Raw genomic sequence first — 16,164 nt, forward strand, 5'->3', positions numbered from 1 at the left:
AGACTGTGGGAATCAGGCCTTCATGGTAGAATATCTGCTAGGAAACCACTGCTAAAGAAAGACAACAAGCAGAAGAGACTTGTTCGGGTTAAAGATTACGTTCCCACATGCAATATTGTCACCAACCAGATTCAAGAATGTAATAAAGGCTCACTATATACATTTACTATATATTACTATAAACGACTTGTTTTGTTTTTTAAGATATATGTACCATCCCTGTAGCCATAGATAAAAAGAAGTTGTTTTTTTTAACCTAAAAGCAGGAACAAGAAAGGCAGACTGAACAAAACTGTGATGTGTTAGTCGTAAACAAAACAGCTCTTATCTCATATAAATAAAATCTCATATTTTGCACTAGACTAGAGAATGCAATTTGCTTCTTTTTTTCTGTCTCTGGATTCCCTGCTTCATTATAGTGGACGATCACTCCACCCTTCTCTTCCTCAGCACGTTCAGAGATGCAGCAAGTCACTGAGCAAGATGTCGTTCATGTGATGAATAAACACTGGAGACGATCGCGTTGTTTGAAAAGTATAAACACTGCGTTCTCGCAGACAGTCGCAGGCAAATCCAAACAACAACAAAATTAGTATGAACTAAACGCATGATTGTGTATACGACTGCGCAATAGCTCTGAACATAGTGATCCATTATTTGTTTTCAGTCCCCGCCCCGGAAATTGTGGAATGATTAAGGAATGATACACTGATTCATACGATTGGCTGAAAGTGAACACGCCTGGTTGGCTGATGAATATGATAGTAAGATTTATTAGGAAATCATGATATTTGTTGACCTGGCACTGTCTGAATATTCACCACACGCATTTCTCTAACACAGCGTTTTCAACCTTTTTTGAGCCAAGGCACACATTCTCCTTGACAAAAATCCTTCGGCACACCAGCAACCAAAAATTAAAAAAAGAAAAAACTGATGTACAGTCTCTCTATAATCTCACATGCATTTTTGTAAAAATTGTGGCAGAAAAAGCTGGAAGTTGCAGCTTTTTTTTCCTAAAAGATGTAATAAAAGTTAAAATAGTTTTCAGTAAAAATTTTCAACTAAATTATTTGACATTGTGAAATGTGTGAGCCAGTTTAGCTCGTGCTGGTTTGCGGCGCCTTCCGTCCGTGAAACCCGGGTTCGACTCCAGGCTCCTCCCTGTTCCCTTCTCTACCTCTGCCGGTTCCAAGCCCGGTTTGAGAAGGTTGCGTCAGGAAGGGCATCCGGCGTAAAACATTGCCAAAATTACCATGCGACTCGTTCACTGTGGCGACCCCTGATGGGAGAAGCCGAAAGTGGAAGAAGAGTTGTTTTTCCCTTTAGTTTATTAACATGCAATTTTATGTAACCTCACAAAAATACAAATATATTCTTTCTAAATAATTATTTATTTGTTAAATGTTAGTGCAAAGATAACTGTAATTTTTGAAAAATATGATCTCAATATATTTGATACATTTTACTCAAAAAAACTAACATTATATTAATGTTTTCTGTAGCTACAAAAAAAGTGAACATGTTGAAGTTTATTATTTTTTTTGTCTTAATCAAAGATAAAGTCTTTGAAAACTTTAACAGAATGTTTTATTTCTTTTTAGATGATTACATTGTTTCAATTGTGTCTGTTGGTCACTTCACCTTAATCCTGTTTCTTAAATGTTGCTATTACTTCTTCTTAAGTTTATCATATAAAATAACCTAGCCGTTATTAGAAAAGTGTTTCAGTTAGAAAGATGACTTGGACTAAACTCTGGGATGTTAATAAACACAAACCTTGAAGGAGAACTCAACTGTTGACATCTGATTTCATCAAGAAGATTTAAAAATTGTTTGATGTGTTTGCTAGGTTTTCAAGATGTTTAACAGGAAAGACTCATTGTAGCACAGAGATGCTGTCACTATAACCCTATGCATTATGGGAGATGTAGTGAAAACTGCCGCCGCCGACAGATAGACTCACTTCTCTGAGCTTCATTGTTTTGTTCACTTGTTCCACAGTCTGCCACCGGATTCTGTGGAAAGCTACACCGATAAAGACGAGCTTGAGCTGGTATTTTTGTTGAAACTGAGAGACTTTACGAGCTAAATCGGAACAAGGAAGATTTTTACCACTTCTGATTGGTCAGACTGATGACGTGTGATTAAGCCTCCAATAATGATTGGTTGAGACAGTTTAAGTGGCGGGACACTTCCAAAAACAGAGCTGACGCTGCGGCTAAATCGTGGTGCTGTCATTCTTATCAAAGTGTCTTTAATAAAATCAAATAAACACAAAGAAAAAAGTATTTTATAATCTTTCATATTCGTAACTACTCTGTGTTTTATCAGGGCCTGTTTGGATGAAGAAAGAGCTGATATCCTGGAGATGGTAAATGTTTTTAGATCAGTTAATGTGCAATCTCCCACGGCACACTTGACCATCTCCCATGGCACACTAGTGTGCCGCGGCACACCGGTTGAAAAACACTGATCTAACAAATATAGAGAGATTCAAAAATGAGGTACTTCGAAAATGCACATTTTGTTATTCGTATGATCTGTGAGTCTGTAATACAAGTTTAATTACAAAAGGGGTTAATTCAAATATACACAACAACAGAGACTCTTTCGGGAAAAAAAACTACAGAATACAGTACAGGCAGAAGTTTCAAATATCAACCTCAAATCTGTGCCCTCAACAAATGCAAAAAATGGTCCCCAAACAGATTATTACAAGTTCTTTTTTTCTTTTTACAAAAATGTAATATGTTCCATTGGCAGTACAGTTAATATCAGCTTATACCATGGTCTGGGTTAATACTCGATTCTGATAGGCTGCTGGGTGTTGTGACGGTGTGGCACCGTCAGATGACGAGGGGGGGCCACACCGTGTTTTATTGTTTGTGCATTTATGTATTTTATGTTTAAAATTATTACCTGTGGTGCCACCTGGGTGAGGATTAAGAGCCACGCCCCATGGGAGGGGCTCCTCATTTAAAAGGAGCATCACAGGTTAGAGAGAAGGGGAGTGACAGAGAGTGCTGCATGCTGCATGGCCCTGCGTGGTGCTCACCGGGTCTTTAATAAAAACAGATCCTCCTCACCTTGGCTCCTCTGCATCCTTTCTCGGCGGGACCCCGCCACATATGGTGTCAGAAGTGGGATCGCAGAGGGGCCACAAAAAGGTGAGGACGCAGCGGCGTGGTGGGGACAACGATTCCCCGGCAGCTCAGCGCCTCCTCAGAGCAGTCCATCCTCTAAGGAAGAGGGGGTGGATCCGGGTGGCCTTGGCGGTGCTTCAGGCCTGGCCAGGGGCCCGGAAAGAACTACGGCGTCCAACTCGGCGCCCATGGCGAGCGGCGGACCACGCGGACAGCAGGGGCGGACCGCCGGAGCGCGAAGACGGCCGGAGGCGGGACGGGCATACCGCCCGGTTCCACTGCCGCGGATGCGGGCGTTGGAGGCCTGCACGGAGCGGGACAAGGGGCGGACCGACGTCTACCGGGCCGTCAGGGGAGTGCTCCGGGAGAGGCGCATCATCTCGCCTGTAACCTGCTGTCGGCGGCTCCGATCGGCGGAGGTGCCATCCGGAAGGGGACCAGCGGGGGCGTGTTGCCGTTTGAAGGGCCTTTGCCGGGGCTGGGACCGACCGGAGCGGCACCGAGGAGCAGATCGGAGGGGTCGCCGTCGTGGAGCAGCAGTCCATGCAACCAACCGACGCGACGCGAGGACGTGTTTCTGGCGGATCGGCGTGGGGAATGCACGGCGGCGGACTGCTGAGGGGATTGCCGCACATCGTCAATCCCTCAGAGGAGGGGGATGGTGTGACGGTGTGGCACCGTCAGATGACGAGGGGGGGCCACACCGTGTTTTATTGTTTGTGCATTTATGTATTTTATGTTTAAAATTATTACCTGTGGTGCCACCTGGGTGAGGATTAAGAGCCACGCCCCATGGGAGGGGCTCCTCATTTAAAAGGAGCATCACAGGTTAGAGAGAAGGGGAGTGACAGAGAGTGCTGCATGCTGCATGGCCCTGCGTGGTGCTCACCGGGTCTTTAATAAAAACAGATCCTCCTCACCTTGGCTCCTCTGCATCCTTTCTCGGCGGGACCTCGCCACAGGTGTGCATTAAAAAGTGATGACTGCACGCCCCAAAATAAGTTCTGGTCACTTATCTTAACTCTTCGGTATCACGGCTTCTTTAAAACAACCTTTAGCTTCATCATCTGGATAAAAACAAGCGGTAAGAGGTGAACTTTCTCTCTGAACTGATGCTCTATTGAACCCAATCTGAAAGATCAGCATATATATATACTGTTTATATCACCGAATCTTGACTGACTCATTACATTTTGAGCAAGTATCTGGAATGTTGGCATTGAATTTAATAATTTAAACAGATGTAAACTCGCATTAACCACACCCAAATCTTGAGTTAATTGTTTTCTTTTGTGCCTTTGTGCAGGCTACTTGCAATTCTTTTACTGATATATCTGTTCCTATGTCTTTTTTCCATGCACTAAGTTTCATATTTGTAAATTCCTTAGAGTTTATAAGTAATGAATTATAAAATTCTGAAATAGCTCCTTTCCTACTGTCTTTGGTCACCAATTCTTCCAGTTTACATTTTTGTGGTTTTAAAGGGTTTAAAGGGTTCTTTGTTCTGTTCTGCTAAAGTTCCTTGATTTTAGGTATTTGTAAAAATGTTTCCTATTGATATGATATTGTTATTGTATATAATACCTCTTTATATATTTGTTGTATAAAAGAGGTAAAGGTGGGATTAAAGTTTCATTTTCCATTTCTGTCAATTGTGTGACATCTTTTTTTTTTAATAAAATTGTATCTTACTGACCCAAGCTGTGCACCCCAGTAATACCATGTTTTATAAGGGCATTTTAGTCCTCCCTTGCTCTAAGGCAGATAAGGGAGCGATAACCATACCCTAGATATTTTATTTTTCCATATAAATCACAAAATCATTTGTTTAAAGGTTTTGAACAAACACCTCAGGAGGTGGAATGGGAAAATTTTGGAAAACATACAGTAGTGAGTTTTTTAAACTCATAAATCTCATAAAACTCATAAATCTATCAAATGTTTCAACAGCTGAACAATTTGTTGCCATGGAAACATCTTTGTTCTGAAGAAAAATTAAGCAACTGTTTTCTTCCACTGCAGAGCCTTGAAAAAATCAAAGATGTTGAATTTCTGTCAAACCCAGATTATCTTTGAATCCAAACCTTTTAGCTTCAGTGAAGAACTACAAATGTAGAAATGAACCAACCAGCAGCTTCAATGTTCTGACCTCAGAGTCTGCAGTCTGCAGTTTGGACTCTCCAGTCCAGAACACAGAACCTCCATGGATGAATCCTCCAGGATGTTGTTGGTCAGGTCCAGTTCTGTCAGGTGGGACGGGTTGGACTTCAAAGCTGAGGCCATAATTTTACAGAGAGTCTCTGAGAGTCCACATCGTTCCAGAATTCTGTGAAGAGAAAGAAAGACAGAAAAAGATGATCTATGATGAATTCAGGCTGTGAGGAAGTTCCAGTTGGACATTAGTCTCTTCATCAGCGCTTCATCTTCATCATGAAACATCCCTCCTCATCAGTCTCTCTCAGACCTTCATCTTTCTTTTATGTGCAGCTGGAGGACAGAAGGTGGAGCTCCATGGAGCTTCATGCTGCCCTCAGTCTGTCAGTGATCTGAGGTCTGAACCCCAAAGTTCAGATCACAGAGACTGACAGCTGTCACTCTGACCATGATGATGATGAGGATGATGATAATGATTGAATGTTGACAGTTTTTAAATGTTGGTAATGGACCAGTTTTCTGAGAGTTTTCTGTTTTCATTTCCAAAACGATTTTTTCATGTTTTCATCTCTGAAGCTGTAAACAACAACAGTTCATCTTCCTGTTCAGTTGCAGGACTTTGAATCCATTTCCCTCCTCAGGTCCACGTCTCCCGTCATGAACAGAACCACAGCAGCACCGACCTTCAGGCAGAACTTTCCAGAAAGTCTTCTTGGTAGAAAGAGGCTAAAGTGACTGTTTCTATTCTCAAAGAGCTTTTCTAAATCTGTACTTGATGCTTTCTTGAAACGGTTTATGTTGTCATGGAAACGCCACATTCTCAGGCGGGGTCTGTTACCACCTGGCTGACATGAAAGTGCTTCTTCACTTCTCTGCTCCTCTGAACTCTTTGAAGTGATGACTCAGCATTGTTGTTCTTTTACAATCAAACTCTGCAGACAGGCGGTGCTGCTGGCCCTGGCCTGGCTGGCGGATGGGATTGCCCGGAGGGCGGTTGATCCCTATCTGCTACCGTGTGGGTGTTGAGGGGGCCTTGGTGTGGGAATGGCTGGGCACTCTCCCTCATTCTTTTTACATTCCATCAATCACCTTAGAAGAACATAAACACTCACTCGATCACAGGTGCTATCTCACCTTTGGACAAATGCTCTGCAAGACTGATCAAAATGTTTCACGTGTTGGTCTGAAGGCATAAGTATGCGTGTGTGAACATTAGTTGTATGGTGTACATGTTAACATGTTTATATGTGAACATTTTTGGAGCCAACAGGTATGTTTATAACATCTTAATGTGCGTGTGGACAGGCCCCGCCCCTTCTAGATTTATTTTACTCCTAAACCTGACTGAAATGAGTATAAACATCCAGCAACTTATTGCTTTAGGATGCTTCATGGTTTTACCACCTCCCCCCCTCTATCATCCCTCTCTCTTCTTCCCTCTTTTTCTTTTCCATCTGGTCCAAAAGAAATTGTTATAAATATAAGTAAGATGAATAAAGTTTAGCCTAAATTACAAAAGGGGTTTATTCAAATATACATTTAGTGTGTCAAAAGATTCATAATCCCTATTGTAACAGTAAAATATCCAAACAAGAGGCTTTCAGCTCTCATTTGCTTGCTCAGCTGTTGGACAGAACAAGGATAAGTTGGAAAAAAATGAAGACATCTTCTTATTCTGGACCGGCTGCTTTGTGTTCAAACCTTTCAGAAGGTTCTGGATTGGATTTCATTTGGACAAATCTGATCCTGTTCTTTAGCTAAAAGATCATATGAATGTTAAAAACAAACTGATTTTCTTCTTTTATGTTTTTTATTTCTAATCATTTTCAAACCTTTCATTCTTTGTAAATCAATCTGATCTGATTTGTCATCACAATCACTTCTGGACCTACCTGAACTTTCTGCAGTTCCTCACAGCTGGGATCAGTCTCCTTATACCCTCAGCTGATGTCTTGTACTGGTTCAGGTCCAGCTTATCCAGAACCTCATCTGAGGTCTGCAGAATGTAGGCCAAAGCTGAGCAGTGGATCTCTGAGAGTTCCTTCTTTATATTGTTCTCTGACTTCAGGAACTCTTGGATCTCCTGATGAACTGAGAGGTCCTTCGTCTCCATCAGACAGTGATAGATGTTGATGCTTCTGTCGGGAGAGACTCCTTCACTGTTGATCTTCTTCAGATTGTTGATGGCTCTCTGGATGGTTCCTGGGTTGTTCTTTCTCTGTCCCAGCAGGCCTCCTAAGAGTCTCTGGATGGTTCTTGGATTCTTCTCTGTCTGTCCCAGCAGGCCTCCTAAGAGTCTCTGGTTGGACTCCACAGAGAGACCATGAAGGAAGCGAACCAGCAGGTCCAGGTGTCCAGTTTGACTCTGCAAGGATTTCTCCATGACTTTGCTCAGAAACTCATCCAGGGATGGGTTCTCCATGTTGTTCTTCAGGAAGTCCTCAATGACCTTTCCCTTCCTGTTGGAGTAACAGTGGAACATGTAGACTGCAGCCAGAAACTCCTGAACGCTCAGATGAACAAAGCTGTAGACCGGTTTCTGGAAGATCTCACACTCTCTTCTGAAGATCTCAGTACAAACTCCAGAGTACACTGAGGCCTCTGTGACATCCAGACCACACTGCTGCAGGTCTTCTTGGTAGAACATGATGTTTCCTTTATCCAGATGTTCAAATGCCAGCCTCCCCAGCTTCAGAAGAACTTCCCTGTCAGTCTCTGTCAGCTCTTGTGGACTTGTCTGATGTTCCTGCTGGTACTTGTTCTTCTTCCTCTTTGTCTGGACCATCAGGAAGTGGGAGTACATGTCAGTCAGGGTGGTGGGCAGCTCTCCTCTCTGCTCTGTGGTCAGCAGGTTCTCCAGAACCACAGCAGTGATCCAGCAGAAGACTGGAACTTCACACATGATGTAGAGGGACATGGAGCCCTTGATGTGGGAGATGATTCTGCTGGACAGCTCTCCATCTGGGAACCTCCTCCTGAAGTACTCCTCCTTCTGAGCATCATTGAAGCCTCGTACTTCTGTCAGTCTGTCCACACATGAAGGAGGGATCTGATTGGCAGCTGCAGGTCTGGAAGTGATCCAAACCAGAACTGAGGGCAGCAGACGTCCCTGGATGAGGTTAGTGAGCAGCACGTTGACTGAGGACTTGTGTGTGACATCAGACACCAGCGGACTGTTGTTGAAGTCCAGAGAAAGTCTGCTTTCATCCAGACCATCAAAGATGAACAGAAGTTTGCAGACAGACAGCTGTTCTGCTGGGATCTTCTGGAGTGTTGGATGGAACAGCTGGATCAGAGTGAGAAGACTGTGCTGCTCATCTCTGATCAAGTTCATCTCCCTGAATGACAGAGGAACCACAGCACTGATGTCTTGGTTCTCCAAGCCCTCGGCCCAGTCCAGAGTGAACTTCTGCACTGAGAAGCTTTTTCCAGCTCCAGCAACTCCGCTGGTCAGAACCACTCTGATGGATCTGTGTTGGTCAGGGAGGACTTTGAAGATGTCTGGGTTCTTGATTGCAGTGTCATGGAGCTGGTTGGTCTTGGTGGTGGTCTCCAGCTGCATCACCTCATGTTGGGTGTGAGCCTCTGGTCTCAGTCCCTCTGTGATGTAGAGCTCAGTGTAGACCCTGTTGAAGAGTGTTTCTCTTCCTGCTTCTTCAGTTCCTTCAGCCACATGTTCACTTCTGCTCCTCAGACTGATCTGATGTTCTCCAAACATCTCCTGCAGACCAACATCTGCTGAAAGAGCAGAGAAGAAAGCTCCTTCATGAGTGTTCCACATGTTTCCAGAAGAATCCATCAGCAGATGATCAGGCTCTGACTCACCAGCTCTGGGTCTTTCTGCAGACTGGGGTCCGCTCCACTTCTTCTCTCTGTGGACACTAAGGAGAAATGTATTTAAAAAGCTCTCATTTGGATCAAAGCACAAATGATTTTAGATTTGCTTTAAGAGCCTCATTCAAATGTGTTCACTGAATCCAAACCTGCTTCATTGACTTTGGTGAAATGTCATATTTTAGAGGTTGAAAAGAGCAGCTAGCTAGATTTAAAATAAATGATCAATGATAAGAACATTGTGGTGATGCTTGAAGACAGCTGGATAGCTCAATTTGTAAAGTGGAAGACAGGAAATCAGGGGTTCAACAGGATGAGATTCATCCAATGTGGGTCTTTGAGCAAGACTATTACCGTTACTGCCTAACGATGTAGCCACAAAGGGGCCCAAGTCTGTTGCTGTTCCTGCTGTGAGCTGAACTCTGCTTTGTATACCAGAAACTGTTTTTCTTACTGTGAGTCTGAAGGTTCTGGTTCAGTTCTGAAGTTTGGAGGAATAAATTTGGACCGGTCACTCTTCATGGACCCACAGCTGGAGACTGCAGACTGGACTCTCTGTGTGACCTGTTGACCTCTGCAAACACAAAACCATCAGAGTGTTGGAGGATCTGCTTCTTCATGAACAGCTGATGGATTTTGACATGAACACAGACTGAGCTGTTTAGTCTGGAATAACATGACATGTTTGGATCAACAGTTTACAGTTGGAGTGAAAATGTTTGATCATTGATAAATGCTGCCAAGACTATTTGGACACATCCTTGCCCATCTTGCTCAGGGGACAAGTTGGCTTTAAGTAATACCTTCTCTTAGAGGTAAAAGAGATAGTTTACATTTTGAGTCCAAAAGGATATGTGAAATTATGAAAGAGTTTTATCAAGAACTTTATTTCTCAGAATGTGACAACACGGTACAGCTTGCAGAACATTTTGTTCAGTAGAACTGATTTGTCAACATTGTTCCAACAACAAAGATTAGATATATCTGGGTGAACCCATAACATCAGAAGAAGTTCTGAAAGACATTAAATCCCTGAAAGGTGGAAAGGCACCAGGTCCTGATGGGCTTGGGCCTGATTTTTATATAAAAATGGCAAAAAATAATTGTGTCCCCATTGTTGAACATGGTTTAAGTTATGATAAAAAATATTTGTTTGGAGTCCAGATGGAAAAATCACAGATTTTGGGATGAATAGAAATGTCTTAAAATTCATCTGTTCCACCTAAAATTCTGAAAAAAATATGGAAGGCAGTAGGACACAGATCCCTACGTTTTCTTTAAGTTTGGTGTTCATATCTGAATGATAAGTTATGAAAAAAAATAGGTGTTCTGAGTTTCTCCAGATAGGGACTTTTTCGGACTCTTCGCATGAAAAATGTCTCGAAATTCCTCTGAAAGTTTGTAAATACTGAAAATATTTAGGAAGCAGACACACATAAATGCCTATTTTTCTGGAAGGTTTGGTGCTGATAACCTAAACAGAGGTTATGATAAAAATATTTGTTCAAGTCAAAATTCAAAAATTAAAAATGTGTCTCATAGACCCTATATTGCAGTGTATGAAATGTTAATCATTGTAAGAAAAATGTAATCCTGAAATCTCAGCTTCTTGAGACAAATGGCTGATTTTCTATGAATTTTTATTTACATGAGTGACACAATCAACCACTTCCTTTTTGCCGGTGGCTTACACGGGCATCGCCAGGTGTACACCCACGAAACTGCAGGTTATGTGAGAAGACCCTTGTGAGTATCTCCAGTTTTAATTTCATGAACGTCAGACGAAGCACTGAGAAAAAAAAGAATGCAGAATGCGACAAAACTGTGTTTTTCAGCGCTATGGAGCTCGTCCAAGATTGTCACATCCATGGGTTCAAAAACCTGTCATTTCCTGTTGCCAGCAGGAGGCGCTACATCTCTTCTCGATTCTTCCACTGCAGATGTGTTCAGATTCAAACTACAATAATGCACATGAATTTTGGATCAGATTAGATTAAGCATGACTGAGTAATGTCTGTTTCTCTTTTCATGGCATGTTTTCGAAATGACCTCGAAGTTCGACGCGCCGCCACGGTCACAAACATCCTGAAAAACTCAAAAGCGTCGCAATATTATATCAGACATGGGTCTAATGTGCAACTCCGGAGTTTGGAGTCATCATTCTCAAAGCTCTAGGGGAAGTTAATTCAAGTACAAGGCCTGCAAATGACCAAAATACAGCAAAAATGACAAATTGACATCAATATAGCAGACTTCCTGTGCGAGTGACAGCTTGGTACCAGGGGACTTTTTGTAGTTTTCCATCTGATGAAGATGCCCTGTTAAAATCAAGCTTGAACGTTCAAGCATGTGGGCGGGCTCACGGAAACACATTTTGTAGGTGGCGCTATCGAGCCGTTTTTGTGCACCCATGCCGGTCTACCATAAAAAACAAACTTTTTTTGGAGCAGTTGTAGTTTGTGAATAGTTTTGTAAGGGAGTCGAGATAAAAGGGAGGTGCAGTAGTCCAGACGGGAGGAGATTAGACTGTGGACTAGAATGTCTGTGGAGTGAGGACTGAGAGAGGGGCGGAGACGGCGGATTTTTCGAAGGTGAAAATCGGCGGTCCGGGTGATGTCATTGATGTGGGCATTAAAGGAGAGAGTGCTGTCGAGGATGACACCCAGACTCTTAACCTGTGTGGAGGGAAGGATGGAGCAGTTATCAAAAGAAATGGAGAAGTTAAGGAGTTTATTTAGGGTGGTCTTTGTTCCAAAACTGAGTAGTTCAGTTTTGTTGCTATTTAATTCAAGGCTGTTTGCAGTGAACCAGGATTTTATTTCAAAAAGGCATTTGAAGAGGGAGGCAGGTGGGAGAGTGGAGTGAGGCATAGAGGAGAGGTAGCGCTAGGTATCATCTGCATAGCAGTGTAAGTAAATGTTGTGTTTACGGTATATATATAAAGGGGGAGAAGGTAAATGATGAATAGCAGGGGCCCTAGGACAGAGCCTTGGGGGACACCTGTGGTAATTGGAACCGTGGTAGAGGTGAATGATTTTAATTGGATGAATTGCGTGCGGCCTGAGAGATAGGAATGGAACCAGCTGAGGGTAAAGGCTAAAGATGGCTAAAAGAAAAAAAGATGAGGAGTATCGTACTTTTCAGCAGGATTGGACAGACGAATTTGCCTTTGTGGAGAAAGCAGGTTCTGCAGTGTGCCTTATATGCAATGATAAAATTGCATCAATGAAAAGGTCAAATATTAAACAACACTTCAACACACGTCACGCTGCATTTGCATCGAAGTATCCTGTGGGGGACAGCAGAAAAAAAGCATGTCAGGATCTACTGTCCAGAATGGAAGCTAGCCAGCAGCAACTCCGTGTTTGGACCCAACAAGGTGACTAGAATTCGGCTAATTTTGCTGCTGTGTGATGTTGCCACAAATAGCATGCTAAGCACCTTTTAAGTATTTTGTTATGAATCCCTCCAGGGGCAAAATACCTGCTTTGTGAGTTTATGTACTGTATAGTGGTGGACAAAATTGTTGGTACCCGTCAGTTAAAGAAAGAAAGTCCACAATGCTCACTGAAATGGCTTGAAACGTTCAAAAGTAACAATAAATTAAAATTTGTTGAAAATTAAATAATCCAAATCAGCCATTAATTTTGAGTTGTTGATTAACAGAATTATTTAAAAAGCAAACTACTGAAATAGGGCTGGACAAAAATGATGGTACCTCCATAAAGGACCAAAAACTAATTGCCTAGGGGGTCGTGATGAACTCAGGTATGTCCTTTAATTGACATCACAGCTGTTTTAAAAACCCATAACCAGTCAGTCTGCCTGTTTCTCCTCTAAGCTCGGGTCCTCTACCAGAGGCCTGGGAGCTTGAGGGTCCTGTGCAGTATCTTAGCTGTTCCTAGCACTGCGCTTTTCTGGACTGAGAGGTCTGAGGTCTTTCCAGGTATCCGTGGTAGCCACTCCTCCAGCTTGAGGGTTACTGCCCCGAGTGATCCAATTACCCCAGGCAACACTGTCACCTTTACTTTCCATGCTTTCTGCACTTCTTCTCCTAGTCCCTGGTATTTCTCCAATTTCTCATGTTCCTTCTTCCTGATGTTCCCATCGCTTGGCACTGCCACATCCACCACAACGGCTTTCCTCTGTTCTTTATCCACCACTACAATGTCTGGTTGGTTCGCCATTACCATCCTATCAGTCTGGATCTGGAAGTCCTACAGGATCTTTGCTCTCTCATTCTCTACCACCTTCGGAGGTGTTTCCCATTTTGACCTTGGGGTTTCCAGTTTATATTCTGCACACATGTTCCTGCCACTTGATTGTGGCGCTCCATGTATGCTTTTCCTGCCAGCATCTTACACCCTGCAGTTTTGTGCTGGATTGTTTCAGGCGCCTCTTTGCACAGCCTACAACTTGGGTCTTGTCTGGTGTGGTAGATCTGAGCCTCTATCGCTCTGGTGCTCAGGGCTTGTTCCTGAGCTGCCAGGATGAGCGCTTCAGTGCTGTCCTGTAGGCCACCCCTTTCTAGCCATTGGTAGGACTTCTTGATATCAGCCACTTCAGTTATGGTCCGGTGGTACATCCCATGCAGGGGTTTGTCCTCCCATGAGGATCTGTCCTCCAGCACTGTATCCTCTGCTCTCCATTGCCTGAGACATTCACTGAGCACACTGTCAGTTGGGGCCTTGAGCTTGATGTACTCATGCATCTTGGATGTTTCAGCATGGATGGTGGCTTCTACACTCACTAGTCCTTGGCCTCCTTCCTTGCGGCTAGCATACAGTCTCAGGGTGCTGGATTTGGGATGGAACCCTCCATGCATGGTGAGGAGCTTTCGTGTTTTAACATCCGTGGTCTGTATCTCTTCCTTTGGCCATCATATTATTCCTGCAGGGTATCTGATAACTGGCAGTGCGTAACTGTTTATTGCCTGGGACTTATTTTTGCCATTGAGCTGGCTTCTCAGGACTTGCCTTACTCGTTGGAGGTATTTAGCTGTTGCAGCTTTCCTTGTTGCCTGCTCCAGGTTGCCATTTGCCTGCGGAATTCAAAGGCACTTGTAACTGTCCTCAATGTCTGCTATTGTTCCTTCTGGGAGTGAGACCCCCTCCTGTGTGGACTACCTTGCCTCTCTTTGTCACCATCCGGTTGCATTTCTCGAGCCCGAATGACATCCCAATGTCAGTACTGTAGATCCTCGCTCGCTCTTAGCATATAGCTTGATGTCATCCATGTAGAGTAGGTGACTGATGTTGGACCCATTTCTGAGTCGGTATCCATAGCCAGTCTTGTTGATTATTTGGCTGAGGGGGTTCAGACCTATGCAGAACAGTAGTGGGGACAGAGCATCCCCTTGGTATATCCCACATTTGATGGACACTTGTGCAAGTGGCTTCCCATTGGCCTCAAGGGTGGTTTTCCACAGCTTCATTGAGTTTCCTATAAAGGCTCTTAGAGTCCTGTTGATGTTGTACAGCTCCAAGCATTCAGTGATCCATGTGTGTGGCATTGAGTCATTGTTGAGTCATTCCGCTGAGCAAAGCATATATATATATATATATATACACACACATACATGTGTATATATAATATATATATACATATACACATACATATATACGCACATACTCACACACACACACACACACACATATATATATACACATATATACATATACACTGACCAAAAATATAAACGCAACACTTTTGTAATTGCTCCCATTTTCCACATACACAAAATAACCAGTTCTCTGAAATATTGTTGTCTAAATCTGTGTTACCCAGAATAGGGAACCTTAAAAGAAGTTAAGTCTCTGTGCCTCAGTGTGAGAAATGGACGCAACAATATTGTATGGCTCTCACGAAATTACATTAAAAAATATTTTGCGTTTATGGCTCTCTCGGCCAAAAAGGTTCCCAATCCCTGGTCTAAATGATGCGTTAGCTGTTTGGAGCTCATGTCTGTACCCAGGTCAGGGATCTCACAGCAGATGGTTGACCTTCCTGGATGGATCAGCTGATGTTCTTGATGAGAACATTGTTGTTCCTGCTGTGAGCTGAAGTCTGCTTTGTTCACTAGAAACTGCTTCTTACTGTGAGTCTGAAGGTCCTGGTTCAGTTCTGAAGTTTGGAGGAATAAATTTGGACCGGTCACTCTTCATGGAGCTGGAGGCTGCAGACTGGACACTCTGTGTGACCTGTTGACCTCTGCAAACACAAAACCATCAGAGTGTTGGAGGATCTGCTTCTTCATGAACAGCTGATGGACTTTGACGTGAACACAGACTGAGCTGTTTAGTCTGGAATAACATGACATGTTTGGATCAACAGTTTACAGTTGGAGTGAAAATGTTTGATCATTGATAAATGCTGCCAAGGCTATTTGGACACATCCTTGCCCATCTTGCTCAGGGGACAAGTGGGCCCTAAGTAATACCTTCTCTTGGAGATAAAAGAGATAGTTTACATTTTGAGTCCAAAAGGATATGTGAAATTATGAAAGAGTTTTATCAAGTACTTTATTTCTCAGATTGTGACAACACGGTACATCTTGCAGAACATTTTTTCAGTAGAACTGATTTATCGACATTGTTCCAATAACAAAGGTCAGATATATCTGGGTGAACCCAGAACATCAAAAAAAGTTCTGAAAGACATTAAATTAGGGCTGGGCGATATGGCCTAAAAATAAAATCTCCGATTTTATTTTTTTTCCGCCCACCCTACTTAAGGAAAGCAATAAGTCCAACCTGCAGACAAGTTCAAGCAAATGTTGCTTTTATGTAATCAAACCCAAGACAAATCTAACCCCCATTTCTGGGATGAATAATAAATAAATGAACACGCTCTTGGAATCAAAGTTAAGTATAAGATTTTTCTTCTTACTCCCTTTTTGGACTTGTGTTTAAATAATTGTGTCTTGTTTTATATCACTTTTGTCTGGTTTTTGTCTAATTTTGTTTTCACTTATCCAAAATAAAAAGGTTACTGTACTTCTGTACTTAAAGTCCCAGCTGTGTTTTAAGTC

General features: G+C 42.8%; 2 protein-coding genes across 2 annotated transcripts in view; one reads left to right on the forward strand and one right to left on the reverse strand.

Annotated features, from left to right (window-relative positions):
• Nucleotides 1-16,164, reverse strand: part of LOC105355226 (NACHT, LRR and PYD domains-containing protein 12-like) — a 354,920-nt gene that overhangs the window by 333,933 nt on the left and 4,823 nt on the right. The window contains exons 5-6 of the mRNA XM_023961922.1: nt 15,231-15,344; nt 9,589-9,708 (exon numbers count right to left, since the gene is read on the reverse strand). Of these exons, the coding sequence (XP_023817690.1) occupies nt 9,589-9,708; nt 15,231-15,344 (234 nt within the window). The remainder of the gene's footprint in view (nt 1-9,588; nt 9,709-15,230; nt 15,345-16,164) is intronic.
• Nucleotides 1-16,164, forward strand: part of LOC101163225 (gastrula zinc finger protein XlCGF57.1) — a 466,623-nt gene that overhangs the window by 33,366 nt on the left and 417,093 nt on the right. The gene's annotated exons all lie outside the window — the stretch shown is intronic.

This window comes from Oryzias latipes, chromosome 2 (genome assembly GCF_002234675.1).
Source record: "Oryzias latipes chromosome 2, ASM223467v1".
NCBI lineage: Eukaryota > Metazoa > Chordata > Actinopteri > Beloniformes > Adrianichthyidae > Oryzias > Oryzias latipes.